At 46.2% G+C, this 20,619-nt stretch overlaps 1 protein-coding gene across 1 annotated transcript in view; it reads right to left on the reverse strand.

Moving 5' to 3' along the window:
- The window catches only part of LOC139575426 (palmitoyltransferase ZDHHC7-like), a 49,307-nt gene extending 29,003 nt beyond the window's left edge, over positions 1–20,304 (reverse strand). Inside the window, exons 1-3 of the mRNA XM_071400377.1 lie at positions 19,992–20,304; positions 15,138–15,257; positions 8,186–8,515 (exon numbers count right to left, since the gene is read on the reverse strand). Of these exons, the coding sequence (XP_071256478.1) occupies positions 8,186–8,509 (324 nt within the window). The 5' untranslated portion in view covers positions 8,510–8,515; positions 15,138–15,257; positions 19,992–20,304. The remainder of the gene's footprint in view (positions 1–8,185; positions 8,516–15,137; positions 15,258–19,991) is intronic.
- Between the last annotated feature and the right edge of the window lie 315 nt (positions 20,305–20,619).

Here is a 20,619-nt window from a genome sequence, read left to right on the forward strand (position 1 = left end):
GACATCAATCTATATAGTCTTTACCCTGAGGAGACATCAATCTATATAGTCTTTACCCTGAGGAGAGGACACATCAATCTATATAGTCTTTACCCTGAGGAGACATCAATCTATATAGTCTTTACCCTGAGGAGACATCAATCTATATAGTCTTTACCCTGAGGAGACATCAATCTATATAGTCTTTACCCTGAGGAGACATCAATCTATATAGTCTTTACCCTGAGGAGACATCAATCTATATAGTCTTTACCCTGAGGAGACATCAATCTATATAGTCTTTACCCTGAGGAGACATCAATCTATATAGTCTTTACCCTGAGGACACATCAATCTATATAGTCTTTACCCTGAGGAGAGGAGACATCAATCTATATAGTCTTTACCCTGAGGACACATCAATCTATATAGTCTTTACCCTGAGGAGAGGAGACATCAATCTATATAGTCTTTACCCTGAGGACACATCAATCTATATAGTCTTTACCCTGAGGAGAGGAGACATCAATCTATATAGTCTTTACCCTGAGGAGACATCAATCTATATAGTCTTTACCCTGAGGAGAGGACACATCAATCTATATAGTCTTTACCCTGAGGAGAGGACACATCAATCTATATAGTCTTTACCCTGAGGAGACATCAATCTATATAGTCTTTACCCTGAGGAGACATCAATCTATATAGTCTTTACCCTGAGGAGACATCAATCTATATAGTCTTTACCCTGAGGAGAGGACACATCAATCTATATAGTCTTTACCCTGAGGAGAGGAGACATCAATCTATATAGTCTTTACCCTGAGGAGACATCAATCTATATAGTCTTTACCCTGAGGAGACATCAATCTATATAGTCTTTACCCTGAGGAGAGGAGACATCAATCTATATAGTCTTTACCCTGAGGAGACATCAATCTATATAGTCTTTACCCTGAGGAGAGGACACATCAATCTATATAGTCTTTACCCTGAGGAGAGGAGACATCAATCTATATAGTCTTTACCCTGAGGAGACATCAATCTATATAGTCTTTACCCTGAGGAGACATCAATCTATATAGTCTTTACCCTGAGGAGAGGACACATCAATCTATATAGTCTTTACCCTGAGGAGACATCAATCTATATAGTCTTTACCCTGAGGAGAGGACACATCAATCTATATAGTCTTTACCCTGAGGAGAGGAGACATCAATCTATATAGTCTTTACCCTGAGGAGAGGAGACATCAATCTATATAGTCTTTACCCTGAGGAGACATCAATCTATATAGTCTTTACCCTGAGGAGACATCAATCTATATAGTCTTTACCCTGAGGAGAGGAGACATCAATCTATATAGTCTTTACCCTGAGGAGACATCAATCTATATAGTCTTTACCCTGAGGAGAGGAGACATCAATCTATATAGTCTTTACCCTGAGGAGAGGACACATCAATCTATATAGTCTTTACCCTGAGGAGAGGACACATCAATCTATATAGTCTTTACCCTGAGGAGAGGACACATCAATCTATATAGTCTTTACCCTGAGGAGAGGACACATCAATCTATATAGTCTTTACCCTGAGGAGAGGACACATCAATCTATATAGTCTTTACCCTGAGGAGAGGACACATCAATCTATATAGTCTTTACCCTGAGGAGACATCAATCTATATAGTCTTTACCCTGAGGAGACATCAATCTATATAGTCTTTACCCTGAGGAGAGGACACATCAATCTATATAGTCTTTACCCTGAGGAGACATCAATCTATATAGTCTTTACCCTGAGGAGAGGAGACATCAATCTATATAGTCTTTACCCTGAGGAGAGGACACATCAATCTATATAGTCTTTACCCTGAGGAGACATCAATCTATATAGTCTTTACCCTGAGGAGACATCAATCTATATAGTCTTTACCCTGAGGAGAGGACACATCAATCTATATAGTCTTTACCCTGAGGAGACATCAATCTATATAGTCTTTACCCTGAGGAGACATCAATCTATATAGTCTTTACCCTGAGGAGAGGAGACATCAATCTATATAGTCTTTACCCTGAGGAGAGGAGACATCAATCTATATAGTCTTTACCCTGAGGAGACATCAATCTATATAGTCTTTACCCTGAGGACACATCAATCTATATAGTCTTTACCCTGAGGAGACATCAATCTATATAGTCTTTACCCTGAGGAGAGGAGACATCAATCTATATAGTCTTTACCCTGAGGAGAGGAGACATCAATCTATATAGTCTTTACCCTGAGGAGACATCAATCTATATAGTCTTTACCCTGAGGAGACATCAATCTATATAGTCTTTACCCTGAGGAGAGGAGACATCAATCTATATAGTCTTTACCCTGAGGAGACATCAATCTATATAGTCTTTACCCTGAGGACACATCAATCTATATGGTCTTTACCCTGAGGAGACATCAATCTATATAGTCTTTACCCTGAGGAGAGGAGACATCAATCTATATAGTCTTTACCCTGAGGAGACATCAATCTATATAGTCTTTACCCTGAGGAGACATCAATCTATATAGTCTTTACCCTGAGGAGAGGAGACATCAATCTATATAGTCTTTACCCTGAGGACACATCAATCTATATAGTCTTTACCCTGAGGACACATCAATCTATATAGTCTTTACCCTGAGGAGAGGAGACATCAATCTATATAGTCTTTACCCTGAGGAGACATCAATCTATATAGTCTTTACCCTGAGGAGACATCAATCTATATAGTCTTTACCCTGAGGAGACATCAATCTATATAGTCTTTACCCTGAGGAGACATCAATCTATATAGTCTTTACCCTGAGGAGGAGACATCAATCTATATAGTCTTTACCCTGAGGAGAGGAGACATCAATCTATATAGTCTTTACCCTGAGGAGACATCAATCTATATAGTCTTTACCCTGAGGAGAGGACACATCAATCTATATAGTCTTTACCCTGAGGAGACATCAATCTATATAGTCTTTACCCTGAGGAGACATCAATCTATATAGTCTTTACCCTGAGGACACATCAATCTATATAGTCTTTACCCTGAGGAGAGGACACATCAATCTATATAGTCTTTACCCTGAGGAGACATCAATCTATATAGTCTTTACCCTGAGGAGAGGAGACATCAATCTATATAGTCTTTACCCTGAGGAGAGGAGACATCAATCTATATAGTCTTTACCCTGAGGAGACATCAATCTATATAGTCTTTACCCTGAGGAGAGGACACATCAATCTATATAGTCTTTACCCTGAGGAGAGGAGACATCAATCTATATAGTCTTTACCCTGAGGACACATCAATCTATATAGTCTTTACCCTGAGGAGACATCAATCTATATAGTCTTTACCCTGAGGAGACATCAATCTATATAGTCTTTACCCTGAGGAGACATCAATCTATATAGTCTTTACCCTGAGGAGAGGAGACATCAATCTATATAGTCTTTACCCTGAGGAGACATCAATCTATATAGTCTTTACCCTGAGGAGACATCAATCTATATAGTCTTTACCCTGAGGAGAGGAGACATCAATCTATATAGTCTTTACCCTGAGGAGAGGAGACATCAATCTATATAGTCTTTACCCTGAGGAGAGGACACATCAATCTATATAGTCTTTACCCTGAGGAGACATCAATCTATATAGTCTTTACCCTGAGGAGAGGACACATCAATCTATATAGTCTTTACCCTGAGGAGAGGAGACATCAATCTATATAGTCTTTACCCTGAGGAGACATCAATCTATATAGTCTTTACCCTGAGGAGAGGACACATCAATCTATATAGTCTTTACCCTGAGGACACATCAATCTATATAGTCTTTACCCTGAGGAGACATCAATCTATATAGTCTTTACCCTGAGGAGACATCAATCTATATAGTCTTTACCCTGAGGAGAGGAGACATCAATCTATATAGTCTTTACCCTGAGGAGACATCAATCTATATAGTCTTTACCCTGAGGACACATCAATCTATATAGTCTTTACCCTGAGGAGAGGAGACATCAATCTATATAGTCTTTACCCTGAGGAGACATCAATCTATATAGTCTTTACCCTGAGGAGAGGAGACATCAATCTATATAGTCTTTACCCTGAGGAGAGGACACATCAATCTATATAGTCTTTACCCTGAGGAGACATCAATCTATATAGTCTTTACCCTGAGGAGACATCAATCTATATAGTCTTTACCCTGAGGAGACATCAATCTATATAGTCTTTACCCTGAGGAGACATCAATCTATATAGTCTTTACCCTGAGGAGACATCAATCTATATAGTCTTTACCCTGAGGAGACATCAATCTATATAGTCTTTACCCTGAGGAGAGGAGACATCAATCTATATAGTCTTTACCCTGAGGAGACATCAATCTATATAGTCTTTACCCTGAGGAGACATCAATCTATATAGTCTTTACCCTGAGGAGAGGAGACATCAATCTATATAGTCTTTACCCTGAGGAGAGGAGACATCAATCTATATAGTCTTTACCCTGAGGAGACATCAATCTATATAGTCTTTACCCTGAGGAGACATCAATCTATATAGTCTTTACCCTGAGGAGAGGAGACATCAATCTATATAGTCTTTACCCTGAGGAGAGGACACATCAATCTATATAGTCTTTACCCTGAGGAGAGGACACATCAATCTATATAGTCTTTACCCTGAGGAGACATCAATCTATATAGTCTTTACCCTGAGGAGAGGACACATCAATCTATATAGTCTTTACCCTGAGGAGAGGACACATCAATCTATATAGTCTTTACCCTGAGGAGAGGACACATCAATCTATATAGTCTTTACCCTGAGGAGACATCAATCTATATAGTCTTTACCCTGAGGAGAGGAGACATCAATCTATATAGTCTTTACCCTGAGGAGAGGACACATCAATCTATATAGTCTTTACCCTGAGGAGACATCAATCTATATAGTCTTTACCCTGAGGAGAGGAGACAATCTATATAGTCTTTACCCTGAGGAGACATCAATCTATATAGTCTTTACCCTGAGGAGAGGAGACATCAATCTATATAGTCTTTACCCTGAGGACACATCAATCTATATAGTCTTTACCCTGAGGAGAGGACACATCAATCTATATAGTCTTTACCCTGAGGAGAGGAGACAATCTATATAGTCTTTACCCTGAGGAGACATCAATCTATATAGTCTTTACCCTGAGGAGAGGACACATCAATCTATATAGTCTTTACCCTGAGGAGAGGAGACATCAATCTATATAGTCTTTACCCTGAGGACACATCAATCTATATAGTCTTTACCCTGAGGAGACATCAATCTATATAGTCTTTACCCTGAGGAGAGGAGACATCAATCTATATAGTCTTTACCCTGAGGAGAGGACACATCAATCTATATAGTCTTTACCCTGAGGACACATCAATCTATATAGTCTTTACCCTGAGGAGACATCAATCTATATAGTCTTTACCCTGAGGACACATCAATCTATATAGTCTTTACCCTGAGGAGACATCAATCTATATAGTCTTTACCCTGAGGAGACATCAATCTATATAGTCTTTACCCTGAGGAGACATCAATCTATATAGTCTTTACCCTGAGGAGACATCAATCTATATAGTCTTTACCCTGAGGAGAGGAGACATCAATCTATATAGTCTTTACCCTGAGGAGACATCAATCTATATAGTCTTTACCCTGAGGAGACATCAATCTATATAGTCTTTACCCTGAGGAGACATCAATCTATATAGTCTTTACCCTGAGGAGAGGAGACATCAATCTATATAGTCTTTACCCTGAGGAGACATCAATCTATATAGTCTTTACCCTGAGGAGACATCAATCTATATAGTCTTTACCCTGAGGAGAGGAGACATCAATCTATATAGTCTTTACCCTGAGGAGACATCAATCTATATAGTCTTTACCCTGAGGAGAGGACACATCAATCTATATAGTCTATACCCTGAGGAGACATCAATCTATATAGTCTTTACCCTGAGGAGAGGACACATCAATCTATATAGTCTTTACCCTGAGGAGACATCAATCTATATAGTCTTTACCCTGAGGAGACATCAATCTATATAGTCTTTACCCTGAGGAGAGGAGACATCAATCTATATAGTCTTTACCCTGAGGACACATCAATCTATATAGTCTTTACCCTGAGGAGACATCAATCTATATAGTCTTTACCCTGAGGAGAGGACACATCAATCTATATAGTCTTTACCCTGAGGAGACATCAATCTATATAGTCTTTACCCTGAGGAGAGGACACATCAATCTATATAGTCTTTACCCTGAGGAGACATCAATCTATATAGTCTTTACCCTGAGGAGAGGACACATCAATCTATATAGTCTTTACCCTGAGGAGAGGACACATCAATCTATATAGTCTATACCCTGAGGAGACATCAATCTATATAGTCTTTACCCTGAGGAGAGGACACATCAATCTATATAGTCTATACCCTGAGGAGACATCAATCTATATAGTCTTTACCCTGAGGAGACATCAATCTATATAGTCTTTACCCTGAGGAGTCATCAATCTATATAGTCTTTACCCTGAGGAGACATCAATCTATATAGTCTTTACCCTGAGGAGACATCAATCTATATAGTCTTTACCCTGAGGAGAGGACACATCAATCTATATAGTCTTTACCCTGAGGAGACATCAATCTATATAGTCTTTACCCTGAGGAGACATCAATCTATATAGTCTTTACCCTGAGGAGAGGAGACATCAATCTATATAGTCTTTACCCTGAGGAGACATCAATCTATATAGTCTTTACCCTGAGGAGACATCAATCTATATAGTCTTTACCCTGAGGAGACATCAATCTATATAGTCTTTACCCTGAGGAGAGGAGACATCAATCTATATAGTCTTTACCCTGAGGACACATCAATCTATATAGTCTTTACCCTGAGGAGACATCAATCTATATAGTCTTTACCCTGAGGAGACATCAATCTATATAGTCTTTACCCTGAGGAGACATCAATCTATATAGTCTTTACCCTGAGGAGAGGAGACATCAATCTATATAGTCTTTACCCTGAGGAGACATCAATCTATATAGTCTTTACCCTGAGGAGAGGACACATCAATCTATATAGTCTTTACCCTGAGGAGACATCAATCTATATAGTCTTTACCCTGAGGAGACATCAATCTATATAGTCTTTACCCTGAGGAGACATCAATCTATATAGTCTTTACCCTGAGGAGACATCAATCTATATAGTCTTTACCCTGAGGAGAGGAGACATCAATCTATATAGTCTTTACCCTGAGGAGAGGACACATCAATCTATATAGTCTTTACCCTGAGGAGACATCAATCTATATAGTCTTTACCCTGAGGAGACATCAATCTATATAGTCTTTACCCTGAGGAGACATCAATCTATATAGTCTTTACCCTGAGGAGAGGACACATCAATCTATATAGTCTTTACCCTGAGGAGACATCAATCTATATAGTCTTTACCCTGAGGAGACATCAATCTATATAGTCTTTACCCTGAGGAGAGGAGACATCAACGTATAGTCCCCTCTTGTCTCGCCACCCCCCCAGTCTTTCCTTCCTCCCCAGTCTCTCCTCCCCCCCAGTCTTTCCTTCCTCCCCAGTCTCTCCTTCCTCCCCAGTCTCTCCTTCCTCCCCAGTCTCTCCTCCCCCCCAGTCTTTCCTTCCTCCCCAGTCTCTCCTTCCTCCCCAGTCTCTCCTTCCTCCCCAGTCTCTCCTTCCTCCCAGTCTCTCCTTCCTCCCCAGTCTCTCCTTCCTCCCCAGTCTCTCCTTCCTCCCAGTCTCTCCTTCCTCCCCAGTCTCTCCTTCCTCCCCAGTCTCTCCTTCCTCCCCAGTCCCTCCTTCCCCCCCAGTCTTTCCTTCCTCCCCAGTCTCTCCTTCCTCCCCAGTCTCTCCTTCCTCCCCAGTCTCTCCTCCCCCCCAGTCTCTCCTTCCTCCCCAGTCTCTCCTTCCTCCCCAGTCTCTCCTTCCTCCCCAGTCTCTCCTTCCTCCCCAGTCTCTCCTTCCTCCCAGTCTCTCCTTCCTCCCCAGTCTCTCCTTCCTCCCCAGTCTCTCCTTCCTCCCAGTCTCTCCTTCCTCCCCACCCCCTCCAACTTCTCACCGGGTCTGACAGCATGGCACGTAGATGCGAGGCCAGCGCCATGACGGCCAGGAAGTTAAACAGCGCTCCGTTGATCACGGAGTACCACAAGCTCTTGTTTGGCAGCAGCATCACCAGATTGACCACAAAGTCGGCGTAGAGGACCAACAACCAGGTCACCACACCACAGACTATACCACAGCCGTCCTGGATGAACCACAGGCCGTCCTGGTCAGCCGGGGGACACAGAGGACCAGCTCCTGCCCCAGCCTCAGGGTCATCGTCAGCTGACAGCAGGGGTTGGTGCTGCTCTGTGTCACGCTGCCGGTGGCCTGAAGACTGCATCCTGCCCTGGAAGGAGGGGGAGGACAGAGATGGAGAGACGGGGGGGAAAGGAGGGGGAGGACAGAGATGGAGAGACAAGACGGGGGGGAGGACAGAGATGGAGAGACGGGGGGATGAAAGGGGGAGGACAGAGATGGAGAGACGGGGGGGAAGGAGGGGGAGGACAGAGATGGAGAGACAAGACGGAGGGGAAGGAGGGGGAGGACAGAGATGGAGAGACAAGACGGAGGGGAAGGAGGGGGAGGACAGAGATGGAGAGACGGGGGGGGAAGGAGGGGGAGGACAGAGATGGAGAGACGGGGGGATGAAAGGGGGAGGACAGAGATGGAGAGACAAGACGGGGGGATGAAAGGGGGAGGACAGAGATGGAGAGACAAGACGGGGGGGAGGAGGGGGAGGATAGAGATGGAGAGACGGGGGGGAAGGAGGGGGAGGACAGAGATGGAGAGACGGGGGGATGAAAGGGGGAGGACAGAGATGGAGAGACAAGACGGGGGGGAAAGAGGGGGAGGACAGAGATGGAGAGACGGGGGGATGAAAGGGGGAGGACAGAGATGGAGAGACAAGACGGGGGGGAAGGAGGGGGAGGACAGAGATGGAGAGACGGGGGGATGAAAGGGGGAGGACAGAGATGGAGAGACGGGGGGATGAAAGGGGGAGGACAGAGATGGAGACAAGACGGGGGGGAAGACAGATGGAGAGATGACGGGGGGGAAGGATGGGGAGACAAGACAGGGGGGAAGGAGGGGGAGGACAGATGGAGAGACAAGACGGGGGAGAAGGAGGGGGAGGACAGATGGAGAGAAAAGGCATCAGAAATAGTCATTTAACAAAAGTCTATTTCATGGCTCCTCAAAATAGTCTTCTACCCTTGCTGTGCTGTAAAGTCCATTATCTACAGGACCACAGTCCATTATCTACAGGACCACAGTCCATTATCTACAGGACCACAGTCCATTATCTACAGGACCACAGTCCATTAACTACAGGACCACAGTCCATTAACTACAGGACCACAGTCCATTAACTACAGGACCACAGTCCATTACCTACAGGACCACAGTCCATTAACTACAGGACCACAGTCCATTATCTACAGGACCACAGTCCATTATCTACAGGACCACAGTCCATTATCTACAGGACCACAGTCCATTAACTACAGGACCACAGTCCATTAACTACAGGACCACAGTCCATTAACTACAGGACCACAGTCCATTATCTACAGGACCACAGCCCATTAACTACAGGACCACAGCCCATTATCTACAGGACCACAGTCCATTAACTACAGGACCACAGTCCATTATCTACAGGACCACAGTCCATTATCTACAGGACCACAGCCCATTATCTACAGGACCACAGTCCATTAACTACAGGACCACAGTCCATTAACTACAGGACCACAGTCCATTAACTACAGGACCACAGTCCATTAACTACAGGACCACAGTCCATTAACTACAGGACCACAGCCCATTAACTACAGGACCACAGTCCATTATCTACAGGACCACAGTCCATTATCTACAGGACCACAGTCCATTAACTACAGGACCACAGTCCATTAACTACAGGACCACAGTCCATTAACTACAGGACCACAGTCCATTATCTACAGGACCACAGTCCATTATCTACAGGACCACAGTCCATTAACTACAGGACCACAGTCCATTATCTACAGGACCACAGTCCATTAACTACAGGACCACAGTCCATTAACTACAGGACCACAGTCCATTAACTACAGGACCACAGTCCATTATCTACAGGACCACAGTCCATTATCTACAGGACCACAGTCCATTATCTACAGGACCACAGTCCATTATCTACAGGACCACAGTCCATTAACTACAGGACCACAGTCCATTAACTACAGGACCACAGTCCATTAACTACAGGACCACAGTCCATTAACTACAGGACCACAGTCCATTAACTACAGGACCACAGTCCATTATCTACAGGACCACAGTCCATTATCTACAGGACCACAGTCCATTAACTACAGGACCACAGTCCATTATCTACAGGACCACAGTCCATTACCTACAGGACCACAGTCCATTACCTACAGGACCACAGTCCATTACCTACAGGACCACAGTCCATTACCTACAGGACCACAGTCCATTAACTACAGGACCACAGTCCATTAACTACAGGACCACAGTCCATTAACTACAGGACCACAGTCCATTAACTACAGGACCACAGTCCATTAACTACAGGACCACAGTCCATTAACTACAGGACCACAGTCCATTAACTACAAGACCACAGTCCATTAACTACAGGACCACAGTCCATTATCTACAGGACCACAGTCCATTATCTACAGGACCACAGTCCATTATCTACAGGACCCCAGTCCATTAACTACAGGACCACAGTCCATTAACTACAGGACCACAGTCCATTAACTACAGGACCACAGTCCATTAACTACAGGACCACAGTCCATTATCTACAGGACCACAGTCCATTAACTACAGGACCACAGTCCATTATCTACAGGACCACAGTCCATTAACTACAGGACCACAGTCCATTAACTACAGGACCACAGTCCATTATCTACAGGACCACAGTCCATTATCTACAGGACCACAGCACATTAACTACAGGACCACAGTCCATTATCTACAGGACCACAGTCCATTATCTACAGGACCACAGTCCATTATCTACAGGACCACAATCCATTATCTACAGGACCACAGCCCATTATCTACAGGACCACAGTCCATTATCTACAGGACCACAGTCCATTATCTACAGGACCACAGTCCATTATCTACAGGACCACAGTCCAACTATTGGACTTTATTTGGACTGAATGTGGTAGAATCTTTGAATAAATCATTCTAAAGCTTCTCTCCGTCTCCCCTAAAACTTCAGTCATACACCGAGAGGTGAGTCAACCTTGAACTCTCAACTCCCACAGCACAGGGCCCAGATAGAGCCCTGCTGTCTGCTGCCTGGTTCCTGTCTGCTGCCTGGTTCCTGTCTGCTGCCTGGTTCCTGTCTGCTGCCTGGTTCCTGTCTGCTGCCTGGTTCCTGTCTGCTGCCTGGTTCCTGTCTGCTGCCTGGTTCCTGTCTGCTGCCTGGTTCCTGTCTGCTGCCTGGTTCCTGTCTGCTGTCTGGTTCCTGTCTGCTGCCTGGTTCCTGTCTGCTGCCTGGTTCCTGTCTGCTGCCTGGTTCCTGTCTGCTGCCTGGTTCTGCTAACCAGCGCCTGCTGACCTCGTCAGAGAGTCGCCCCTAGTACAGCCGAGGTATCTGACCTCGTCAGAGTCACCCCTAGTACAGCCTAGGTATCTGACCTCGTCAGAGAGTCACCCCTAGTACAGCCTAGGTATCTGACCTCGTCAGAGAGTCACCCCTAGTACAGCCTAGGTATCTGACCTCGTCAGAGTCACCCCTAGTACAGCCTAGGTATCTGACCTCGTCAGAGCATCACCCCTAGTACAGCCTAGGTATCTGACCTCGTCAGAGAGTCGCCCCTAGTACAGCCTAGGTATCTGACCTCGTCAGAGAGTCACCCCTAGCACAGCCTAGGTATCTGACCTTGTCAGAGTCACCCCTAGCACAGCCTAGGTATCTGACCTCATCAGAGAGTCACCCCTAGTACAGCCTAGGTATCTGACCTCGTCAGAGAGTCACCCCTAGTACAGCCTAGGTATCTGACCTCGTCAGAGAGTCACCCCTAATACAGCCTAGGTATCTGACCTCGTCAGAGAGCCACCCCTAGTACAGCCTAGGTATCTGACCTCGTCAGAGAGTCACCCCTAGTACAGCCTAGGTATCTGACCTCGTCAGAGCATCACCCCTGTACAGCCTAGGTATCTGACCTCGTCAGAGAGCCACCCCTAGTACAGCCTAGGTATCTGACCTCGTCAGAGAGTCACCCCTAGTACAGCCTAGGTATCTGACCTCGTCAGAGAGTCACCCCTAGTACAGCCTAGGTATCTGACCTCGTCAGAGAGTCACCCCTAGTACAGCCTAGGTATCTGACCTCGTCAGAGAGTCACCCCTAGTACAGCCTAGGTATCTGACCTCATCAGAGCGTCGCCCCTAGTACAGATAATTTGATAAGTCCGTCTGGATAAGAGCTTAATGACTCAAATGTAGACATCACTAATTGGTCTTTGTACGAGGTGTTGATGTTACTCCCTGTTCAAACAGTTGGCACACAGTTCAGACACTCGTCGGTACAACACATGCAACCAGAGGTCTCTTCACCGTCCCCAGGTCCAGAACAGAGGCTGGGAAACACACAGTATTAAATCGAGCCATGACTACATGGAACTCTCTGGTAACCCAGGTAACTCAAGGTACCAATACAACCAGATTAAAGAACACCTAACTGCACATAGGGCTGTGTCTCTTCACAGTCCCATTTCATAACTGTAGTAGACAGACACCAGACCTGGGCTACAGGTTACCCCCTACATAACTGTAGTAGACAGACACCAGACCTGGGCTACAGGTTACCCCCTACATAACTGTAGTAGACAGACACCAGACCTGGGCTACAGGTTACCCCCTACATAACTGTAGTAGACAGACACCAGACCTGGGCTACAGGTTACCCCCTACATAACTGTAGTAGACAGACAACAGACCTGGGCTACAGGTTACCCCCTACATAACTGTAGTAGACAGACACCAGACCTGGGCTACAGGTTACCCCCTACATGACTGTAGTAGACAGACACCAGACCTGGGCTACAGGTTATCCCCTACATAACCGTAGTAGACAGACACCAGACCTGGGCTACAGGTTACCCCCTACATAACCGTAGTAGACAGACACCAGACCTGGGCTACAGGTTATCCCCTACATAACTGTAGTAGACAGACACCAGACCTGGGCTACAGGTTACCCCCTACATAACCGTAGTAGACAGACACCAGACCTGGGCTACAGGTTACCCCCTACATAACTGTAGTAGACAGACACCAGACCTGGGCTACAGGTTACCCCCTACATAACTGTAGTAGACAGACACCAGACCTGGGCTACAGGTTACCCCCTACATAACTGTAGTAGACAGACACCAGACCTGGGCTACAGGTTACCCCCTACATAACTGTAGTAGACAGACACCAGACCTGGGCTACAGGTTACCCCCTACATAACTGTAGTAGACAGACACCAGACCTGGGCTACAGGTTACCCCCTACATAACTGTAGTAGACAGACACCAGACCTGGGCTACAGGTTACCCCCTACATAACTGTAGTAGACAGACACCAGACCTGGGCTACAGGTTACCCCCTACATAACTGTAGTAGACAGACACCAGACCTGGGCTACAGGTTACCCCCTACATAACTGTAGTAGACAGACACCAGACCTGGGCTACAGGTTACCCCCTACATAACTGTAGTAGACAGACACCAGACCTGGGCTACAGGTTACCCCCTACATAACTGTAGTAGACAGACACCAGACCTGGGCTACAGGTTACCCCCTACATAACTGTAGTAGACAGACACCAGACCTGGGCTACAGGTTACCCCCTACATAACTGTAGTAGACAGACACCAGACCTGGGCTACAGGTTACCCCCTACATAACTGTAGTAGACAGACACCAGACCTGGGAACCTATTTGTTTGGTCCTACCCTGTATGTTGTGTAGATGTTTTATTTGACCCCTACTCCACGACCAACCCTAAGCCAGTCCTCCTCCTTCTACAGGAAGCCCCTAGCCTACAGGAAGCCCTAGCCTACAGGAAGCCCCTAGCCTACAGGAAGCCCTAGCCTACAGGAAGCCCCTAGCCTACAGGAAGCCCCTAGCCTACAGGAAGCCCTAGCCTACAGGAAGCCCCTAGCCTACAGGAAGCCCCTAGCCTACAGGAAGCCCCTAGCCTACAGGAAGCCCCTAGCCTACAGGAAGCCCCTAGCCTAAAGGAAGCCCCTAGCCTACAGGAAGCCCCTAGCCTACAGGAAGCCCCTAGCCTACAGGAAGCCCCTAGCCTACAGGAAGCCCCTAGCCTACAGGAAGCCCTAGCCTACAGGAAGCCCCTAGCCTACAGGAAGCCCCTAGCCTACAGGAAGCCCCTAGCCTACAGGAAGCCCCTAGCCTACAGGAAGCCCCTAGCCTACAGGAAGCCCCTAGCCTACAGGAAGCCCTAGCCTACAGGAAGCCCCTAGCCTACAGGAAGCCCTAGCCTACAGGAAGCCCTAGCCTACAGGAAGCCCCTAGCCTACAGGAAGCCCCTAGCCTACAGGAAGCCCCTAGCCTACAGGAAGCCCTAGCCTACAGGAAGCCCCTAGCCTACAGGAAGCCCCTAGCCTACAGGAAGCCCCTAGCCTACAGGAAGCCCCTAGCCTACAGGAAGCCCTAGCCTACAGGAAGCCCCTAGCCTACAGGAAGCCCTAGCCTACAGGAAGCCCTAGCCTACAGGAAGCCCTAGCCTACAGGAAGCCCCTAGCCTACAGGAAGCCACTAGTCTACAGGAAGCCCTAGCCTACAGGAAGCCCTAGCCTACAGGAAGCCCTAGCCTACAGGAAGCCCTAGCCTCTGTCTGTATGTTGTGTAGAACTAGTAGTATCTAAACGAGGTGTAATAGCCGTCTCCACAACACACCAACCAGATGTAACTCACCTCAGTGTGTCCTCTTCACAATGGCCCTTCTAACGTCTGTCTACTCCTCTCCTCTGGCCTGCTGTGTTGGGGGAGTAGGGGAACGTTGTTGGCTACAAGACCTCATCCAGGCCCAAATACCTGCGCAAACACACACCATGTTAGACCATGAGCCACGGAAGTGTGTCAGCAATGTGAGGTGGTGGAGTGCCAAGTGTGTGTGTGTGTGTCTGTGTGTGTTCTCACAGATCTGCACACTGGCTTCTATCCCTTCCACAACAGCATATTTCCCTGATGGGGACACAAACACACATCCATGTAGCTTTCTCCCACACCCCTGTCTGTACAAACACACATCCATGTAGCTTTCTCCCACACCCCTGTCTGTCTGTACAAACACACATCCATGTATCTTTCTCCCACACCCCTGTCTGTACAAACACACATCCATGTAGCTTTCTCCCACACCCCTGTCTGTCTGTACAAACACACATCCATGTAGCTTTCTCCCACACCCCTGTCTGTACAAACACACATCCATGTATCTTTCTCCCACACCCCTGTCTGTACAAACACACATCCATGTATCTTTCTCCCACACCCCTGTCTGTACAAACACACATCCATGTAGCTTTCTCCCACACCCCTGTCTGTACAAACACACATCCATGTAGCTTTCTCCCACACCCCTGTCTGTACAAACACACATCCATGTATCTTTCTCCCACACCCCTGTCTGTCTGTACAAACACACATCCATGTAGCTTTCTCCCACACCCCTGTCTGTACAAACACACATCCATGTAGCTTTCTCCCACACCCCTGTCTGTACAAACACACATCCATGTAGCTTTCTCCCACACCCCTGTCTGTCTGTACAAACACACATCCATGTATCTTTCTCCCACACCCCTGTCTGTACAAACACACATCCATGTAGCTTTCTCCCACACCCCTGTCTGTCTGTACAAACACACATCCATGTAGCTTTCTCCCTCACCCCTGTCTGTACAAACACACATCCATGTAGCTTTCTCCCACACCCCTGTCTGTACAAACACACATCCATGTAGCTTTCTCCCACACCCCTGTCTGTACAAACACACATCCATGTAGCTTTCTCCCACACCCCTGTCTGTACAAACACACATCCATGTAGCTTTCTCCCACACCCCTGTCTGTCTGTACAAACACACATCCATGTAGCTTTCTCCCTCACCCCTGTCTGTACAAACACACATCCATGTAGCTTTCTCCCACACCCCTGTCTGTACAAACACACATCCATGTAGCTTTCTCCCACACCCCTGTCTGTACAAACACACATCCATGTAGCTTTCTCCCACACCCCTGTCTGTCTGTACAAACACACATCCATGTAGCTTTCTCCCACACCCCTGTCTGTCTGTACAAACACACATCCATGTAGCTTTCTCCCACACCCCTGTCTGTCTGTACAAACACACATCCATGTAGCTTTCTCCCACACCCCTGTCTGTCTGTACAAACACACATCCATGTAGCTTTCTCCCACACCCCTGTCTGTCTGTACAAACACACATCCATGTAGCTTTCTCCCACACCCCTGTCTGTCTGTACAAACACACATCCATGTAGCTTTCTCCCCCACCCCTGTCTGTCTGTACAAACACACATCCATGTAGCTTTCTCCCTCACCCCTGTCTGTACAAACACACATCCATGTAGCTTTCTCCCACACCCCTGTCTGTCTGTACAAACACACATCCATGTAGCTTTCTCCCACACCCCTGTCTGTCTGTACAAACACACATCCATGTAGCTTTCTCCCTCACCCCTGTCTGTACAAACACACATCCATGTAGCTTTCTCCCACACCCCTGTCTGTCTGTACAAACACACATCCATGTAGCTTTCTCCCTCACCCCTGTCTGTACAAACACACATCCATGTAGCTTTCTCCCACACCCCTGTCTGTCTGTACAAACACACACCCATGTCTGACTTTCTCCCACACCCCTGTCTGTACAAACACACATCCATGTAGCTTTCTCCCCCACACCCCTGTCTGTCTGTACAAACACACATCCATGTATCTTTCTCTCCCCACACCCCTGTCTGTACAAACACACATCCATGTAGCTTTCTCCCACACCCCTGTCTGTCTGCTACAAACACACATCCATGTAGCTTTCTCCCTCACCCCTGTCTGTACAAACACACATCCATGTAGCTTTCTCCCACACCCCTGTCTGTACAAACACACATCCATGTAGCTTTCTCCCACACCCCTGTCTGTACAAACACACATCCATGTAGCTTTCTCCCACACCCCTGTCTGTACAAACACACATCCATGTAGCTTTCCCCCACACCCCTGTCTGTCTGTACTCAACACACATCCATGTAGCTTTCTCCCTCACCCCTGTCTGTACAAACACACATCCATGTAGCTTTCTCCCACACCCCTGTCTGTACAAACACACATCCATGTAGCTTTCTCCCACACCCCTGTCTGTCTACAAACACACATCCATGCAGCTTTCTCCCACACCCCTGTCTGTCTGTACAAACACACATCCATGTGAGCTTTCTCCCACACCCCTGTCTGTCTCTACAAACACACATCCATGTAGCTTTCTCCCACACCCCTGTCTGTCTGTACAAACACACATCCATGTAGCTTTCTCCCACACCCCTGTCTGTCTGTGCAAACACACATCCATGTCAGCTTTCTCCCACACCCCTGTCTGTCTGTACAAACACACATCCATGTAGCTTTCTCCCACACCCCCTGTCTGTCTGTACAAACACACATCCATGTAGCTTTCTCCCACACCCCTGTCTGTCTGTACAAACACACATCCATGTAGCTTTCTGCCCTCACCCCTGTCTGTACAAACACACATCCATGTAGCTTTCCACACCCCCTGTCTGTCTGTGCAGACACACATCCATGTAGCTTGTCCCCCACACCCCTGTCTGTCTGTACAAACACACATCCATGTAGCTTTCTCCCTCACCCCTGTCTGTACAAACACACATCCATGTAGCTTTCCCCCACACCCCTGTCTGTCTGTACAAACACACATCCATGTAGCTTTCTCCCTCACCCCTGTCTGTACAAACACACATCCATGTAGCTTTCTCCCACACCCCTGTCTGTCTGTACAAACACACATCCATGTAGCTTTCTCCCACACCCCTGTCTGTCTGTACAAACACACATCCATGTATCTGTCTCCCTCACCCCTGTCTGTATAAACACACATCCATGCATCTGTCTCCCACACCCCTGTCTGGATGTACAAACACATTCACCTACTTGAGTCTAAAGGTCAGATGTGTCATTTGTGTATAAATATGATCCAGGCCAGGTTTAATGTTAACTAGGCTGGGCATTTAGATGCCCAAGAGTTACAATGAGCTTGCCCTGAATAACATAGTGTGTGTCCCCAATGACACTATAAAGGGGAATAGGGTGTCATTTAGGACGCTGTCATGTCTAGATGCAGCTATCCACACAACGAGTAGAGAAACAGCACACTGTCATGTCTAGGTGCAGGCTGTCCACACGCAACGAGTAGAGGAAACAGCACACTGTCATGTCTAGGTTGCAGCTATCCGCACAACGCAGTAGAGAAACAGCACACTGTCATGTCTAGGTGCAGCTATCCACACAACGAGTAGAGAAACAACACACTGTCATGTCTAGATGCAGCTATCCACACAACGAGTAGAGAAACAGCACGCTGTCATGTCTAGATGCAGCTATCCACACAACGAGTAGAGAAACAGCACACTGTCATGTCTAGATGCAGCTATCCACACAACGAGTAGAGAAACAGCACACTGTCATGTCTAGGTGCAGCTATCCACACAACGAGTAGAGAAACAGCACACTGTCATGTCTAGGTGCAGCTATCCACACAACGAGTAGAGAAACAACACACTGTCATGTCTAGATGCAGCTATCCACACAACGAGTAGAGAAACAGCACGCTGTCATGTCTAGATGCAGCTATCCACACAACGAGTAGAGAAACAGCACACTGTCATGTCTAGGTGCAGCTATCCACACAACGAGTAGAGAAACAGCACAACCGTGGCTGTAGTATCGGCTATCATTCAGTCAAGCTCCACCTTCCTCTGCAGTTGAGGAAACGCACTCATTTCCTAATAGTCGGGTCTGGTATGTTGTCTACAAAGCCTGCCTACGGTCACACCCCATACACTCTTTAAATAGCCTGGACTAGTAGGCTCGTACATGCAGTGATAGCCAGTGACAGGTTATGACTACCCACACATGCCACATAGTTCTGATCCAGTCCACATCGTCTCTTTGGTTTACTGTGTTACGAGAAGAACTCACCTGTCATATCTGATCTACTAGCAATTCATTTGATCAGTACTTTCTGAAGAACATTTATTCTGGTTTGAACATGTTTCTTTAGTAGCTAACGTTACTAGTAACTAATGTGTGAAACATTTTTGCATGATTATTCCCCACAACACATTTGTCATATCGGTTTGAGCGACAGACACACAGCAGCGGATGTATGAACGGATTAAAATGGTCAATTACATTACCTAAACTAGCTACAATTATTAACTTCAGCAATCATTCAAACCAATAAGAAAGCAATCGCTCTTCACAAGTCGTGATTAACGTTAGCTAGCATTGACAACATGTTACAATGGTTGCTATTTTGCCCTAATTGACCAACAATTGTTCCTAGCTAAATCAAAGCTAGCTAGCCAGTTAGCATAACAATACCAAATATGTGTATAACTAACCCATCCCGTTGTTGTATCTGTGACAATACTGCCAATTCTGTTAGCATAGTTAAGGTAACTCGCCAAACTCAGCTTTAACGTTATCTGTCGCTTTCTTACCACAATGTTCCTTGTTTCGAGACCAGACGTGGATGTATGTCTTCAGGTTACATTTTTATACGGTGTATTATTTTCATCCCAAAGAAATCCACAAACAACCACCATCTTCACCCTCCCTCTCTCTCTCTCTCTCACAACTCACACCAACACTAACAGCTGGAGGAATTACTTCCGGGTGTAGCTTTTTCCTGGTTGTCTGTACGGTGAGTCAAGCGTTTTAGCAAAGCCGATTTATGGTCAAACTGGTTTCTGCATTGTCCGAACAGTATTTACGGTGATGCGGCTCTGCAGATGCAGGGCATTCATACTTCTTAAACTTCGCAGAGCCACAAATATAATGAGACAGACATTTCACCGGATGTATAAATGTGAAGCATCCGCTTGGGGGTTTCCTCTCACTACCGAATATGGTGGTGAGAGGAAGCACAGTGGTCTGCAGTGGGAGAAGATGGAACGAAATGTTCTCATCGATTAAACAAACGATCTCAATAAATGTTTCTGTTCCCAAAAACGTTAATATGTTACGAACAGAGTGGACAATTTTTTTTTAGACCTTACCCTTTGCCAAAATAAACAAAAAAGCTTTGTTTAGAAGGAGCGCAAGGGTAAATTGAGATTTTGCACACAC

Source organism: Salvelinus alpinus, chromosome 5 (genome assembly GCF_045679555.1).
Source record: "Salvelinus alpinus chromosome 5, SLU_Salpinus.1, whole genome shotgun sequence".
NCBI classification, from domain to species: domain Eukaryota; kingdom Metazoa; phylum Chordata; class Actinopteri; order Salmoniformes; family Salmonidae; genus Salvelinus; species Salvelinus alpinus.